The following is a 19,622-nucleotide window of genomic DNA, read 5'->3' as shown; positions in this document are numbered from 1 at the left end:
ATAGACTCAACACTGCCACCCACAGACTCAACACTGCCCATAGACTCAACACTGTCACCCACAGACTCAACACTGCCCATAGACTCAACACTGCCACCCATAGACTCAACACTGCCTCCCACAGACTCAACACTGCCACCCACAGACTCAACACTGCCACCCATAGACTCAACACTGCCACCCACAGACTCAACACTGCCACCCAGAGACTCAACACTGCCACCCATAGACTAAACACTTCCACCCACAGACTCAACACTGCCCCCCACAGACTCAACACTGCCTCCCACAGACTTAACACTGCCACCCACAGACTCAACACTGCCACCCACAGACTCAACACTGCCACCCAAAGACTCAAGATTGCCACCCACAGACTCAACACTGCCACCCATAGACTCAACACTGCCACCCACAGACTCAACACTGCCACCCATACTCAACACTGCCACCCACAGACTCAACACTGCCACTCATAAACTCAACACTGCCACCCAGAGACTAAACACTGCCACCCACAGACTCAACACTGCCACCCAAAGACTCAACATTGCCACCCACAGACTCAACAATGCCACCCATAGACTCAACACTGCCACCCATAAACTCAACACTGTCACCGACAGACTCAACACTGCCACCCACAGACTCAACACTGCCACCCACAGACTCAACACTGCCACCCACAGACTCAACACTGCCACCAACAGACTCAACACTGCCACCCACAGACTCAACACTGCCCATAGACTCAACACTGTCACCCACAGACTCAACACTGTCACCCATAGACTCAACACTGTCACCCACAGACTCAACACTGCCCATAGACTCAACACTGCCACCCATAGACTCAACACTACCCATAGACTCAACACTGCCACCCACAGACTCAACACTGCCCATAGACTCAACACTGTCACCCACAGACTCAACACTGCCCATAGACTCAACACTGCCACCCATAGACTCAACACTGCCTCCCACAGACTCAACACTGCCACCGACAGACTCAACACTGCCACCCATAGACTCAACACTGCCACCCACAGACTCAACACTGCCACCCAGAGACTCAACACTGCCACCCATAGACTAAACACTTCCACCCACGGACTCAACACTGCCCCCCACAGACTCAACACTGTCACCCATAGATTCAACACTGCCACCCATAGACTCAACACTGTTATCCACAAAATCAACACTGCCACTCACAGACTCAACACTGCCACCCACAGACTCAACACTGCCACTCATAAACTCAACACTGCCACCCAGAGACTAAACACTGCCACCCACAGACTCAACACTGCCACCCAAAGACTCAACATTGCCACCCACAGACTCAACAATGCCACCCATAGACTCAACACTGCCACCCATAAACTCAACACTGTCACCGACAGACTCAACACTGCCACCCACAGACTCAACACTGCCACCCACAGACTCAACACTGCCACCCACAGACTCAACACTGCCACCAACAGACTCAACACTGCCACCCACAGACTCAACACTGCCACCCATAGACTCAACACTGTCACCCACAGACTCAACACTGCCCATAGACTCAACACTTCCACCCATAGACTCAACACTGGCCATAGACTCAACACTGTCACCCACAGACTCAACACTGTCACCCATAGACTCAACACTGTCACCCACAGACTCAACACTGCCCATAGACTCAACACTGCCACCCATAGACTCAACACTGCCACCCACAGACTCAACACTGCCCATAGACTCAACACTGTCACCCACAGACTCAACACTGCCCATAGACTCAACACTGCCACCCATAGACTCAACACTGCCTCCCACAGACTCAACACTGCCACCCACAGACTCAACACTGCCACCCATAGACTCAACACTGCCACCCACAGACTCAACACTGCCACCCAGAGACTCAACACTGCCACCCATAGACTAAACACTTCCACCCACAGACTCAACACTGCCCCCCACAGACTCAACACTGCCTCCCACAGACTTAACACTGCCACCCACAGACTCAACACTGCCACCCACAGACTCAACACTGCCACCCAAAGACTCAAGATTGCCACCCACAGACTCAACACTGCCACCCATAGACTCAACACTGCCACCCACAGACTCAACACTGCCACCCATACTCAACACTGCCACCCACAGACTCAACACTGCCACTCATAAACTCAACACTGCCACCCAGAGACTAAACACTGCCACCCACAGACTCAACACTGCCACCCAAAGACTCAACATTGCCACCCACAGACTCAACAATGCCACCCATAGACTCAACACTGCCACCCATAAACTCAACACTGTCACCGACAGACTCAACACTGCCACCCACAGACTCAACACTGCCACCCACAGACTCAACACTGCCACCCACAGACTCAACACTGCCACCAACAGACTCAACACTGCCACCCACAGAATCAACACTGCCCATAGACTCAACACTGTCACCCACAGACTCAACACTGTCACCCATAGACTCAACACTGTCACCCACAGACTCAACACTGCCCATAGACTCAACACTGCCACCCATAGACTCAACACTACCCATAGACTCAACACTGCCACCCACAGACTCAACACTGCCCATAGACTCAACACTGTCACCCACAGACTCAACACTGCCCATAGACTCAACACTGCCACCCATAGACTCAACACTGCCTCCCACAGACTCAACACTGCCACCGACAGACTCAACACTGCCACCCATAGACTCAACACTGCCACCCACAGACTCAACACTGCCACCCAGAGACTCAACACTGCCACCCATAGACTAAACACTTCCACCCACAGACTCAACACTGCCCCCCACAGACTCAACACTGCCTCCCACAGACTTAACACTGCCACCCACAGACTCAACACTGCCACCCACAGACTCAACACTGCCACCCAAAGACTCAAGATTGCCACCCACAGACTCAACACTGCCACCCATAGACTCAACACTGCCACCCACAGACTCAACAGTGCCACCCATAGACTCAACACTGTCACCCATAGACTCAACACTGCCACCCATAGACTCAACACTGCCACCCACAGACTCAACACTGCCACCCATAGACTCAACACTGCCACACATAGACTCAACACTGCCACCCATAGACTCGACACTGGCACCCATAGACTAAACACTGCCACCCACAGACTCAACACTGCCACCCATACACTCAACACTGTCACCCACTGACTCAACACTGCCACCCATAGACTCAACCCTGCCACCCATAGACTAAACACTGCCACCCATAGACTCAACACTACCACCCATAGACTCAACACTGCCCCCCATAGACTCAACACTGCCACCCACAGACTCAACACTGCCACCCACAGACTCAACACTGCCACCAACAGACTCAACACTGCCACCCACAGACTCAACACTGCCACCCATAGACTCAACACTGTCACCCACAGACTCAACACTGCCCATAGACTCAACACTTCCACCCATAGACTCAACACTGCCCATAGACTCAACACTGTCACCCACAGACTCAACACTGTCACCCATAGACTCAACACTGTCACCCACAGACTCAACACTGCCCATAGACTCAACACTGCCACCCATAGACTCAACACTACCCATAGACTCAACACTGCCACCCACAGACTCAACACTGTCACCCACAGACTCAACACTGCCCATAGACTCAACACTGCCACCCATAGACTCAACACTGCCTCCCACAGACTCAACACTGCCACCCACAGACTCAACACTGCCACCCATAGACTCAACACTGCCACCCACAGACTCAACACTGCCACCCAGAGACTCAACACTGCCACCCATAGACTAAACACTTCCACCCACAGACTCAACACTGCCCCCCACAGACTCAACACTGCCTCCCACAGACTTAACACTGCCAACCACAGACTCAACACTGCCACCCACAGACTCAACACTGCCACCCAAAGACTCAAGATTGCCACCCACAGACTCAACACTGCCACCCATAGACTCAACACTGCCACCCACAGACTCAACACTGCCACCCATACTCAACACTGCCACCCACAGACTCAACACTGCCACTCATAAACTCAACACTGCCACCCAGAGACTAAACACTGCCACCCACAGACTCAACACTGCCACCCAAAGACTCAACATTGCCACCCACAGACTCAACAATGCCACCCATAGACTCAACACTGCCACCCATAAACTCAACACTGTCACCGACAGACTCAACACTGCCACCCACAGACTCAACACTGCCACCCACAGACTCAACACTGCCACCCACAGACTCAACACTGCCACCAACAGACTCAACACTGCCACCCACAGACTCAACACTGCCACCCATAGACTCAACACTGTCACCCACAGACTCAACACTGCCCATAGACTCAACACTTCCACCCATAGACTCAACACTGCCCATAGACTCAACACTGTCACCCACAGACTCAACACTGTCACCCATAGACTCAACACTGTCACCCACAGACTCAACACTGCCCATAGACTCAACACTGCCCCCCATAGACTCAACACTACCCATAGACTCAACACTGCCACCCACAGACTCAACACTGCCCATAGACTCAACACTGTCACCCACAGACTCAACACTGCCCATAGACTCAACACTGCCACCCATAGACTCAACACTGCCTCCCACAGACTCAACACTGCCACCCACAGACTCAACACTGCCACCCATAGACTCAACACTGCCACCCACAGACTCAACACTGCCACCCAGAGACTCAACACTGCCACCCATAGACTAAACACTTCCACCCACAGACTCAACACTGCCCCCCACAGACTCAACACTGCCTCCCACAGACTTAACACTGCCACCCACAGACTCAACACTGCCACCCACAGACTCAACACTGCCACCCAAGACTCAAGATTGCCACCCACAGTCTCAACACTGCCACCCATAGACTCAACACTGCCACCCACAGACTCAACACTGCCACCCATACTCAACACTGCCACCCACAGACTCAACACTGCCACCCATAGACTCAACACTGTCACCCATAGACTCAACACTGCCACCCATAGACTCAACACTGCCACCCATAGACTCAACACTGCCACACATAGACTCAACACTGCCACCCATAGACTCGACACTGGCACCCATAGACTAAACACTGCCACCCACAGACTCAACACTGCCACCCATACACTCAACACTGTCACCCACTGACTCAACACTGCCACCCATAGACTCAACACTGCCCCCCATAGACTCAACACTGCCATCCACAGACTCAACACTGCCACCCACAGACTCAACACTGCCACCCATAGACTCAACACTGCCACCCATAGACTCAACAATGCCACCCATAGACACAACACTGCCACCCATAGACTCAACACTGCCACCCATAGACTAAACACTGCCATCCACAGACTCAACACTGCCACCCACAGACTCAACACTGCCACCCATAGACTCAACACTGCTACCCACAGACTCAACAATGCCACCCATAGACACAACACTGCCACCCATAGACTCAACACTGCCACCCATAGACTCAACACTGCCACCCATACTCAACACTGCCACCCACAGACTCCACACTGCCACCCATAGACTCGACACTGCCACCAATAGACTCAACACTGCCACCCATAGACTCAACACTGCCACCCATAGACTAAACACTGCCATCCACAGACTCAACACTGCCACTCACAGACTCAACACTGCCACCCATAGACTCAACACTGCCACCCATAGACTCAACACTGCTACCCACAGACTCAACAATGCCACCCATAGACACAACACTGCCACCCATAGACTCAGCACTGCCACCCATAGACTCAACACTGCCACCCACAGACTCAACACTGCCACCCACAGACTGGACATTGCCACCCACAGACTCGACACTGTCACCCACAGACTCAACACTGCCACTCATAGACTCAACACAGCCACTCATAGACTCAACACTGCCACCCATAGACTAAACACTGCCACCCATAGACTAAACACTGCTACCCATAGACTCAACACTGACACCCATAGACTCAACACTGCCACCCATAAACTCAACACTGTCACCGACAGACTCAACACTGCCACCCACAGACTCAACACTGCCACCCACAGACTCAACACTGCCACCCACAGACTCAACACTGCCACCAACAGACTCAACACTGCCACCCACAGACTCAACACTGCCACCCATAGACTCAACACTGTCACCCACAGACTCAACACTGCCCATAGACTCAACACTTCCACCCATAGACTCAACACTGCCCATAGACTCAACACTGTCACCCACAGACTCAACACTGTCACCCATAGACTCAACACTGTCACCCACAGACTCAACACTGCCCATAGACTCAACACTGCCACCCATAGACTCAACACTACCCATAGACTCAACACTGCCACCCACAGACTCAACACTGCCCATAGACTCAACACTGTCACCCACAGACTCAACACTGCCCATAGACTCAACACTGCCACCCATAGACTCAACACTGCCTCCCACAGACTCAACACTGCCACCCACAGACTCAACACTGCCACCCATAGACTCAACACTGCCACCCACAGACTCAACACTGCCACCCAGAGACTCAACACTGCCACCCACAGACTAAACACTTCCACCCACAGACTCAACACTGCCCCCCACAGACTCAACACTGCCTCCCACAGACTTAACACTGCCACCCACAGACTCAACACTGCCACCCACAGACTCAACACTGCCACCCAAAGACTCAAGATTGCCACCCACAGACTCAACACTGCCACCCATAGACTCAACACTGCCACCCACAGACTCAACACTGCCACCCATACTCAACACTGCCACCCACAGACTCAACACTGCCACCCATAGACTCAACACTGTCACCCATAGACTCAACACTGCCACCCATAGACTCAACACTGCCACCCACAGACTCAACACTGCCACCCATAGACTCAACACTGCCACACATAGACTCAACACTGCCACCCATAGACTCGACACTGGCACCCATAGACTAAACACTGCCACCCACAGACTCAACACTGCCACCCATACACTCAACACTGTCACCCACTGACTCAACACTGCCACCCATAGACTCAACCCTGCCACCCATAGACTAAACACTGCCACCCATAGACTCAACACTACCACCCATAGACTCAACACTGCCCCCCATAGACTCAACACTGCCATCCACAGACTCAACACTGCCACCCACAGACTCAACACTGCCACCCATAGACTCAACACTGCCACCCATAGACTCAACAATGCCACCCATAGACACAACACAGCCACCCATAGACTCAACACTGCCACCCATAGACTAAACACTGCCATCCACAGACTCAACACTGCCACCCACAGACTCAACACTGCCACCCATAGACTCAACACTGCTACCCACAGACTCAACAATGCCACCCATAGACACAACACTGCCACCCATAGACTCAACACTGCCACCCATAGACTCAACACTGCCACCCATACTCAACACTGCCACCCACAGACTCCACACTGCCACCCATAGACTCGACACTGCCACCAATAGACTCAACACTGCCACCCATAGACTCAACACTGCCACCCATAGACTAAACACTGCCATCCACAGACTCAACACTGCCACTCACAGACTCAACACTGCCACCCATAGACTCAACACTGCCACCCATAGACTCAACACTGCTACCCACAGACTCAACAATGCCACCCATAGACACAACACTGCCACCCATAGACTCAACACTGCCACCCATAGACTCAACACTGCCACCCACAGACTCAACACTGCCACCCACAGACTGGACATTGCCACCCACAGACTCGACACTGTCACCCACAGACTCAACACTGCCACTCATAGACTCAACACTGCCACTCATAGACTCAACACTGCCACCCATAGACTAAACACTGCCACCCATAGACTAAACACTGCTACCCATAGACTCAACACTGCCACCCATAGACTCAACACTGCCACCCAGACTCAACACTGCCACCCACAGACTCAACACAGCCACCCACAGACTCAACTCTGCCACCCATAGACTCAACACTGCCACCCATAGACTCAACACTGCCACCCATAGACTCGACACTGCCACCCATAGACTAAACACTGCCACCCACAGACGCAACACTGCCACCCACAGACTCAACACTGTCACCCACTGACTCAACACTGCCACCCACAGACTCAACACTGCCACCCATAGACTCAACACCGCCACCCATAGATTCAACACTGCCACCCACAGACTCAACACTGCCACCCACAGACTCAACACTGTCTCCCACAGACTCAACACTGCCACCCATAGACTAAACAGTGCCACCCATAGACTAAATACTGCCACCCACAGACTCAACACTGCCACCTATAGACTCAACACTGCCACCCATAGACTCAACACTGCCACCCATAGACTCAACACTGTCATCCACAAAATCAACACTGCCACCCACAGACTCAACACTGCCACCCACAGACTCAAAACTGCCACCCACAGACTCAACACTGCCACCCACAGACTCAACACTGCCACCCACAGACTCAACACTGCCACCCACAGACTCAACACTGCCACCCACAGACTCAACACTGCCACCCACAGACTCAACACTGCCACCCACAGACTCAACACTGCCACCCATAGACTCAACACTACCACCCATAGACTCAACACTGCCACCCATAGACTAAACACTACCACCCACAGACTCAACACTGCCACCCAGACTCAACACTGTCACCCACTGACTCAACACTGCCACCCATAGACTCAACACTGCCACCCATAGACTCAACACTGCCACCCATAGACTCAACACTACCACCCATATACTCAACACTGCCACCCATAGACTAAACACTACCACCCACAGACTCAACACTGCCACCCAGACTCAACACTGCCACCCAGACTCAACACTGTCACCCACTGACTCAACACTGCCACCCATAGACTCAACACTGCCACCCATAGATTCAACACTGCCACCCACAGACTCAACACTGCCATCCATAGACTCAACACTGCTACCGACAGACTCAACACTGCCACCCATAGGCTCAACACTGCCACCCACAGACTCAACACTGCCACCCAAAAACACAACACTGCCACCCATAGACTCAACACTGCCACCCAAAGACTCAACATTGCCACCCACAGACTCAACACTGCCACCAATAGACTCAACACTGCCACCCACAGACTCAACACTGCCACCCATAGACTCAACACTGTCAAGCACAGACTCAACACTGCCACCCACAGACTCAACACTGTCACCCACAGACTCAACACTGCCACCCATAGACTCAACACTGCCACCCACAGACTCAGCACAGCCACCCACAGACTCAACACTGCCACCCATAGACTCAACACTGCCACCCATAGACTCAACACTGCCACCCATAGACTCGACACTGCCACCCATAGACTAAACACTGCCACCCACAGACTCAACACTGCCACCCACAGACTCAACACCGTCACCCACAGACTCAACACTGCCACCCATAGACTCAACACTGCCACCCATAGATTCAACACTGCCACCCATAGACTCAACACTGTCATCCACAAAATCAACACTGCCACCCACAGACTCAACACTGCCACCCACAGACTCAAAACTGCCACCCACAGACTCAACACTGCCACCCACAGACTCAACACTGCCACCCACAGACTCAACACTGCCACCAACACACTCAACACTGCCACCCACAGACTCAACACTGCCACCCACAGACTCAACACTGCCACCCATAGACTCAACACTGCCACCCATAGACTCAACACTGCCACCCATAGACTAAACACTGCCACCCACAGACTCAACACTGCCACCCAGACTTAACACTGTCACCCACTGACTCAACACTGCCACCCATAGACTCAACACTGCCCCCCATAGACTCAACACTGCCACCCATAGACTAAACACTGCCACCCATAGACTAAACACTGCCACCCACAGACTCAACACTGCCACCTATAGACTCAACACTGCCACCCATAGACTCAACACTGCCACCCATAGACTCAACACTGTCATCCACAAAATCAACACTGCCACCCACAGACTCAACACTGCCACCCACAGACTCAAAACTGCCACCCACAGACTCAACACTGCCACCCACAGACTCAACACTGCCACCCACAGACTCAACACTGCCACCCACAGACTCAACACTGCCACCCACAGACTCAACACTGCCACCCACAGACTCAACACTGCCACCCATAGACTCAACACTGCCACCCATAGACTCAACACTGCCACCCATAGACTAAACACTGCCACCCACAGACTCAACACTGCCACCCAGACTCAACACTGTCACCCACTGACTCAACACTGCCACCCATAGACTCAACACTGCCACCCATAGACTAAACACTGCCACCCACAGACTCAACACTGCCACCCAGACTCAACACTGCCACCCAGACTCAACACTGTCACCCACTGACTCAACACTGCCACCCATAGACTCAACACTGCCACCCACAGACTCAACACTGCCATCCATAGACTCAACACTGCTACCGACAGACTCAACACTGCCACCCATAGGCTCAACACTGCCACCCATAGACTCAACACTGCCACCCAAAAACACAACACTGCCACCCATAGACTAAACACCGCCACCCACAGAATCAACACTGCCACCCATAGACTAAACACCGCCACCCACAGAATCAACACTGCCACCCAAAGACTCAACATTGCCACCCACAGACTCAACACTGCCACCAATAGACTCAACACTGCCACCTATAGACTTAACACTGCCACCCACAGACTCAACACTGCCACCCATAGACTCAACACTGTCAAGCACAGACTCAACACTGCCACCCACAGACTCAACACTGTCACACACAGACTCAACACTGCCACCCATAGACTCAACACTGCCACCCATAGACTCAACACTGCCACCCACAGACTCAACACTGCCACCCACAGACTCAACACTGCCACCCATAGACTCAACACTGCCACCCACAGACTCAACACTGCCCCCCACAGACTCAACACTACCACCCATAGACTCAACACTGCCACCCACAGACTCAACACTGCCACCCACAGACTCAACACTGCCTCCCACAGACTCAACACTGCCACCCATAGACTAAACACTGCCACCCACACACTCAACACTGCCACCTATAGACTCAACACTGCCACCCATAGACTCAACACTGCCACCCATAGACTCAACAGTGCCCCCCATAGACTCAACACTGCCACCCATAGACTCAGCACTGCCTCCCACAGACTCACACTGCCACCCATAGACTCAACACTGCCCCCCACAGACTCAACACTGCCACCTATAGACTCAACACTGCCACCCATAGACTCAACACTGCCACCCACAGACTCAACATTGCCACCCATAGACTCAACACTGCCCCCCATAGACTCAACACTGCCCCCCACAGACTCAACACTGCCACCCATTGACTCAACACTGCCACCCACAGACTCAACACTGCCTCCCACAGACTCAACACTGCCACCCACAGACTCAACAATGCCACCCATAGACTCAACACTGCCACCCATAAACTCAACACGGCCACCCATAGACTAAACACTGCCACCCACAAACTCAACACTGCCACCCATAGACTCAACACTGCCACCCATAGACTCAACACTGTCACCCACTGACTCAACACTGCCACCCATAGACTCAACACTGCCACCCATAGACTCAACACTGCCACCCATAGACTCAACACTGCCACCCACAGACTCAACACTGCCTCCCACAGACTCAACACTGCCACCCACAGACTGATCACTGCCACCCATAGACTCAACACTGCCACCCATAGACTCAACACTGTCATCCACAAAATCAACACTGCCACTCACAGACTCAACACTGCCACCCACAGACTCAACACTGCCACCCATAAACTCAACACTGCCACCCAGAGACTAAACACTGCCACCCACAGACTCAACACTGCCACCCAAAGACTCAACATTGCCACCCACAGACTCAACAATGCCACCCATAGACTCAACACTGCCACCCATAAACTCAACACTGTCACCGACAGACTCAACACTGCCACCCACAGACTCAACACTGCCACCCACAGACTCAACACTGCCACCCACAGACTTAACACTGTCACCAACAGACTCAACACTGCCACCCACAGACTCAACACTGCCACCCATAGACTCAACACTGTCACCCACAGACTCAACACTGCCCATAGACTCAACACTTCCACCCATAGACTCAACACTGCCCATAGACTCAACACTGTCACCCACAGACTCAACACTGCCACCCATAGACTCAACACTGTCACCCACAGACTCAACACTGCCCATAGACTCAACACTGCCACCCATAGACTCAACACTACCCATAGACTCAACACTGCCACCCACAGACTCAACACTGCCCATAGACTCAACACTGTCACCCACAGACTCAACACTGCCCATAGACTCAACACTGCCACCCATAGACTCAACACTGTCACCCACAGACTCAACACTGCCACCCACAAACTCAACACTGTCACCCACAGACTCAACACTGCCACCCATAGACTCAACACTGCCCCCCATAGACTCAACACTGCCCCCCACAGACTCAACACTGCCACCCACTGACTCAACACTGCCACCCACAGACTCAACACTGCCACCCACAGACTCAACAATGCCACCCATAGACTCAACACTGCCACCCATAAACTCAACACAGCCACCCATAGACTAAACACTGCCACCCACAGACTCAACACTGCCACCCACAAACTCAACACTGCCACCCATAGACTCAACACTGCCACCCATAGACTCAACACTGTCACCCACTGACTCAACACTGCCACCCATAGACTCAACACTGCCACCCATAGACTCAACACTGCCACCCACAGACTCAACACTGCCTCCCACAGACTCAACACTGCCACCCACAGACTCAACACTGCCACCCATAGACTCAACACTGCCACCCATAGACTCAACACTGTCATCCACAAAATCAACACTGCCACTCACAGACTCAACACTGCCACCCACAGACTCAACACTGCCACTCATAAACTCAACACTGCCACCCAGAGACTAAACACTGCCACCCACAGACTCAACACTGCCACCCAAAGACTCAACATTGCCACCCACAGACTCAACAATGCCACCCATAGACTCAACACTGCCACCCATAAACTCAACACTGCCACCAACAGACTCAACACTGCCACCCACAGACTCAACACTGCCACCCATAGACTCAACACTGTCACCCACAGACTCAACACTGCCCATAGACTCAACACTTCCACCCATAGACTCAACACTGCCCATAGACTCAACACTGTCACCCACAGACTCAACACTGCCACCCATAGACTCAACACTGTCACCCACAGACTCAACACTGCCCATAGACTCAACACTGCCACCCATAGACTCAACACTACCCATAGACTCAACACTGCCACCCACAGACTCAACACTGCCCATAGACTCAACACTGTCACCCACAGACTCAACACTGCCCATAGACTCAACACTGCCTCCCACAGATTCAACACTGCCACCCACAGACTCAACACTGCCACCCATAGACTCAACACTGCCACCCACAGACTCAACACTGCCCCCCACAGACTCAACACTGCCTCCCACAGACTTAACACTGCCACCCACAGACTCAACACTGCCACCCACAGACTCAACACTGCCACCCAAAGACTCAAGATTGCCACCCAAAGACTCAACACTGCCACCCACAGACTCAACACTGCCACCCATACTCAACACTGCCACCCACAGACTCAACACTGCCACCCATAGACTCAACACTGCCACCCACAGACTCAATACTGCCACCCACAGACTCAACACTGTCACGCATAGACTCAACACTGCCACCCACAGACTCAACACTGCCACCCACAGACTCAACACTGCCACCCACAGACTCAACACTGCCACCCACAGACTCAACACTGCCACCCAAAGACTCAACACTGCCACCCACAGACTCAACGCTGCCACCCATAGACTCAACGCTGCCACCCAAAGACTCAACACTGCCACCCACAGACTCAACACTGCCACCCATAGACTCAACACTGCCACCCATAGAGTCAACACTGCCACCCACAGACTCAACACTGCCACCCATAGACTCAACACTGCCACCCACAGACTCAACACTGCCACCCATAGACTCAACACTGCCACCCATAGACTCAACACTGCCACCCACAGACTCAACACTGCCACCAACAGACTCAACACTGCCACCCACAGACTCAACACTGCCACCCACAGACTCAACACTGCCACCCACAGACTCAACACTGCCCCCCACAGACTCAACACTGCCCCCCACAGACTCAACACTGCCACCCACAGACTCAACACTGCCCCCCGCAGACTCAACACTGCCACCCATAGACTCAACACTGCCACCCACAGACTCAACACTGCCACCCATAGACTCAACACTGCCCCCCGCAGACTCAGCACTGCCACCCACAGACTCAACACTGCCACCCATAGACTCAACACTGCCCATAGACTCAACACTGTACCATAGACTCAACACTGCCACCCACAGACTCAACACTGCCACCCATAGACTCAACACTGCCACCCACAGACTCAACACTGCCACCCACAGACTCAACACTGCCACCCACAGACTCCACACTGCCACCCACAGACTCAACACTGCCACCCACAGACTCAACACTGCCACCCACAGACTCAACACTGCCACCCACAGACTCAACACTGCCACCCATAGACTCAACACTGCCACCCACAGACTCAACACTGCCACCCACAGACTCAACACTGCCACCCACAGACTCAGCACTGCCACCCACAGACTCAGCACTGCCACCCACAGACTCAACACTGCCACCCACAGACTCAACACTGCCACCCATAGACTCAACACTGCCACCCATAGACTCAACACTGCCACCCATAGACTCAACACTGCCCCCCACAGACTCAACACTGCCACCCACAGACTCAACACTGCCTCCCATAGACTCAACACTGCCACCTATAGACTCAACACTGCCACCCACAGACTCAACACTGCCACCCATAGACTCAACACTGCCACCCATAGACTCAACACTGCCACCCACAGACTCAACACTGCCACCCACAGACTCAACACTGCCACCCACAGACTCAACACTGCCACCCACAGACTCAGCACTGCCACCCACAGACTCAACACTGCCACCCATAGACTCAACACTGCCTCCCATAGACTCAACACTGCCACCCATAGACTCAACACTGCCACCCACAGACTCAACACTGCCACCCACAGACTCAACACTGCCACCCACAGACTCAACACTGCCACCCACAGACTCAACACTGCCACCCATAGACTCAGCACTGGCACCCACAGACTCAACACTGCCACCCATAGACTCAACACTGCCTCCCATAGACTCAACACTGCCACCCACAGACTCAACACTGCCACCCATAGACTCAACACTGCCACCCACAGACTCAACACTGCCACCCACAGACTCAACACTGCCACCCACAGACTCAACACTGCCACCCATAGACTCAACACTGCCCATAGACTCAACACTGCCACCCATAGACTCAACACTGCCACCCACAGACTCAACACTGCCACCCACAGACTCAACACTGCCACCCACAGACTCAGCACTGCCACCCACAGACTCAGCACTGCCACCCACAGACTCAACACTGCCACCCACAGACTCAACACTGCCACCCATAGACTCAACACTGCCACCCATAGACTCAACACTGCCACCCATAGACTCAACACTGCCCCCCACAGACTCAACACTGCCACCCACAGACTCAACACTGCCTCCCATAGACTCAACACTGCCACCTATAGACTCAACACTGCCACCCACAGACTCAACACTGCCACCCATAGACTCAACACTGCCACCCATAGACTCAACACTGCCACCCACAGACTCAACACTGCCACCCACAGACTCAACACTGCCACCCACAGACTCAACACTGCCACCCACAGACTCAGCACTGCCACCCACAGACTCAACACTGCCACCCATAGACTCAACACTGCCTCCCATAGACTCAACACTGCCACCCATAGACTCAACACTGCCACCCACAGACTCAACACTGCCACCCACAGACTCAACACTGCCACCCACAGACTCAACACTGCCACCCATAGACTCAGCACTGGCACCCACAGACTCAACACTGCCACCCATAGACTCAACACTGCCTCCCATAGACTCAACACTGCCACCCACAGACTCAACACTGCCACCCATAGACTCAACACTGCCACCCACAGACTCAACACTGCCACCCACAGACTCAACACTGCCCCCCACAGACTCAACACTGCCCCCCACAGACTCAACACTGCCCCCCACAGACTCAACACTGCCACCCACAGACTCAACACTGCCACCCATAGACTCAACACTGCCACCCACAGACTCAACACTGCCCCCCGCTCACCTCGCACCGTGGGGGGCCCCACTGCCCCCCGACGTCGTCCTCGGGAGCCGCCCCCCCCTCGCCGGCTCCTGGCGGCGTACGGAGATCGCCGCGTGGACCAGGGGGGCGGGGCGCCGTCGTCGTGGCAACCGTCGTCGTGGCCACCGTCGTCGTGGCAACCGTCATCATGGCCGCCACGGGCCTCATCCACGTCGTCGTCGTCGTCGTCTGGAGCGGACGACGCCGAGGGCTCGGGGCCTGGTGGTGGTGGTGGGGGGGTGGTGGTGGTGGTGGTGGGGGGGGGTGGTGGTGGGGGGGGGGTGGTGGTGGTGGTGGTGGGGGGGGGTGGTGGGGGGGAGCAAGAGAGAAGGGGAGGGAGAGAGACAGACAGAGAGACAGAGACACAGACAGACAGGGAGAGACAGAGACACAGAGAGACAGACAGAGAGACAGAGACACAGACAGACAGGGAGAGACAGTGAGAGAGAGACAGTGAGAGAGAGACAGAGACACAGACAGAGAGACAGAGAGACAGAGAGACACAGAGAGACACAGAGAGACAGAGAGACACAGACAGAGACAGAGAGACACAGACAGAGAGAGAGACAGAGAGACACAGGCAGAGAGAGAGAGACACAGACAGGGAGAGACAGAGAGACACAGACATAGAGACAGAGAGACACAGAGAGACAGAGAGACACAGACAGAGAGAGACAGAGAGACACAGGCAGAGAGAGAGACACAGACAGGGAGAGACAGAGAGACACAGACAGAGAGACAGAGAGAGACAGAGAGACAGAGACACAGATAGAGACAGAGAGAGACAGAGATACAGACAGAGAGAGATAGAGGCAGACAGAGAGACAGAGACACAGAGACAGAGAGACAGAGACACAGACAGAGAGAGACAGAGACACAGACAGACAGAGTCAGAGAGAGACAGAGACAGACAGAGACAGGCAGAGACAGACAGAGAGGCACAGAGAGACAAAGACACAGACAGAGAGACAGAGAGACAGAGAGACACAGACAGAGAGAGACAGACAGAGAGACAGAGAGACACAGACAGAGAGAGACAGACAGAGACAAAGACAGAGAGACAGAGAGAGACAGAGAGAGACAGACAGAGACACAGACAGAGAGACACAGACAGAGAGACACAGACAGAGAGAGACAGACAGAGAGAGACAGACAGAGAGGCAGAGAGTCACAGACAGAGAGACAGAGAGACAGAGAGAGACAGAGAGACAGAGACACAGACAGAGACAGAGAGAGACAGAGATACAGACAGAGAGAGATAGAGGCAGACAGAGAGACAGAGACACAGAGACAGAGAGACAGAGACACAGACAGAGAGAGACAGAGACACAGACAGACAGAGTCAGAGAGAGACAGAGACAGACAGAGACAGGCAGAGACAGACAGAGAGGCACAGAGAGACAAAGACACAGACAGAGAGACAGAGAGACAGAGAGACAGAGAGACAGAGAGACACAGACAGAGAGAGACAGACAGAGAGACAGAGAGACACAGACAGAGAGAGACAGACAGAGACAAAGACAGAGAGACAGAGAGAGACAGAGAGAGACAGACAGAGACACAGACAGAGAGACACAGACAGAGAGACACAGACAGAGAGAGACAGACAGAGAGAGACAGACAGAGAGGCAGAGAGACACAGACAGAGAGACAGAGACACAGACAGAGACACAGAGACACAGACAGAGAGACAGAGACACAGACAGAGAGACAGACACAGACAGAGACACAGAGAGAGACAGACAGAGACAGAGAGGCGCTGCACCTGAGTGTGGCGATGGGAGGCTCCCTCCTCCTCTCCCTCCTCCTCTCCCTCCTCTCCCTCCTCTCCCACCTCTTCCACTTCCTCTTCCTCTTCCACTTCCTCTTCCACTTCCTCTTCCACTTCCTCTTCCACTTCCTCCTGCACCTCCTCCACCTCTTCCTGCACCTACACCTCGAACTCCACCTCGAACTCCACCTCGCACTCCACCTCTTCCACCCCTTACTCCTCCACCTCTTCCACCTCCTCCTCTCCGCCTTCCCCTCCTCTGCTGGGTCCCTTGAGGGAGGCCAGGTGAAGCTCGGGCTAAACCTACACCATCAACAACATCACCATAACAACAACAACAACATCATCAACATAAACCATCAACAACATCACCATAACAACAACATCATCATCATTAACATAAACCATCAACAACATCACCATAACAACATCATCATCATTAACCTAAACCATCAACACCGTAACAACAACATCATCATCAACATAAACCATCAACAACATCACCATAACAACAACATCATCATCAACATAAACCATCAACAACATCACCATAACAACATCATCATCATTAACATAAACCATCAACACCGTAACAACAACATCATCAACATAAACCATCAACAACACCATAACAACATCAACATAAACCATCAACAACACCATAACAACATCATCAACATAAACCATCAACACCGTAACAACAACATCATCAAGATAAACCATCAACAACACCATAACAACATCAACATAAACCATCAACAACACCATAACAACATCATTAACATAAACCATCAACACCACCATAACATCATCAACATAAACCATCAACAACACCATAACAACAACATCATTAACATAAACCATCAACAACACCGTAACAACAACATCATCATAAACCATCAACACCGTAACAACAACATCATCAACATAAACCATCAACACCGTAACAACAACATTATCATCAACATAAACCATCAACACCGTAACAACAACATCATCACCATCAACATAAACCATCAACAACACCGTAACAACATCATCAACATAAACCATCAACAACACCATAACAACAACAACATCATCAACATAAACCATCAACAACACCATAACAACATCATCATCAACATAAACCATCAACAACACCATAACAACAACATCAACATAAACCATCAACAACACCATAACAACATCATCAACATAAACCATCAACAACACCATAACAACATCA

General features: G+C 52.8%; 1 protein-coding gene across 1 annotated transcript in view; it reads right to left on the bottom strand.

Annotated features, from left to right (window-relative positions):
• LOC116958742 (uncharacterized) overlaps nt 1-19,622 on the bottom strand; it is a gene marked incomplete at its 3' end in the record, with an annotated part of 82,921 nt that overhangs the window by 40,306 nt on the left and 22,993 nt on the right. The window contains exons 2-3 of the mRNA XM_076064408.1: nt 18,389-18,697; nt 16,606-16,842 (exon numbers count right to left, since the gene is read on the bottom strand). Of these exons, the coding sequence (XP_075920523.1) occupies nt 16,606-16,842; nt 18,389-18,697 (546 nt within the window). The remainder of the gene's footprint in view (nt 1-16,605; nt 16,843-18,388; nt 18,698-19,622) is intronic.

This window comes from Petromyzon marinus, unplaced genomic scaffold (genome assembly GCF_048934315.1).
Source record: "Petromyzon marinus isolate PM22_M1 ecotype Great Lakes invasive population unplaced genomic scaffold, UKy_Petmar_22M1.pri1.0 PM_Scaffold_426, whole genome shotgun sequence".
NCBI lineage: Eukaryota > Metazoa > Chordata > Hyperoartia > Petromyzontiformes > Petromyzontidae > Petromyzon > Petromyzon marinus.
This window is presented reverse-complemented; position numbering and strand designations above follow the sequence as displayed.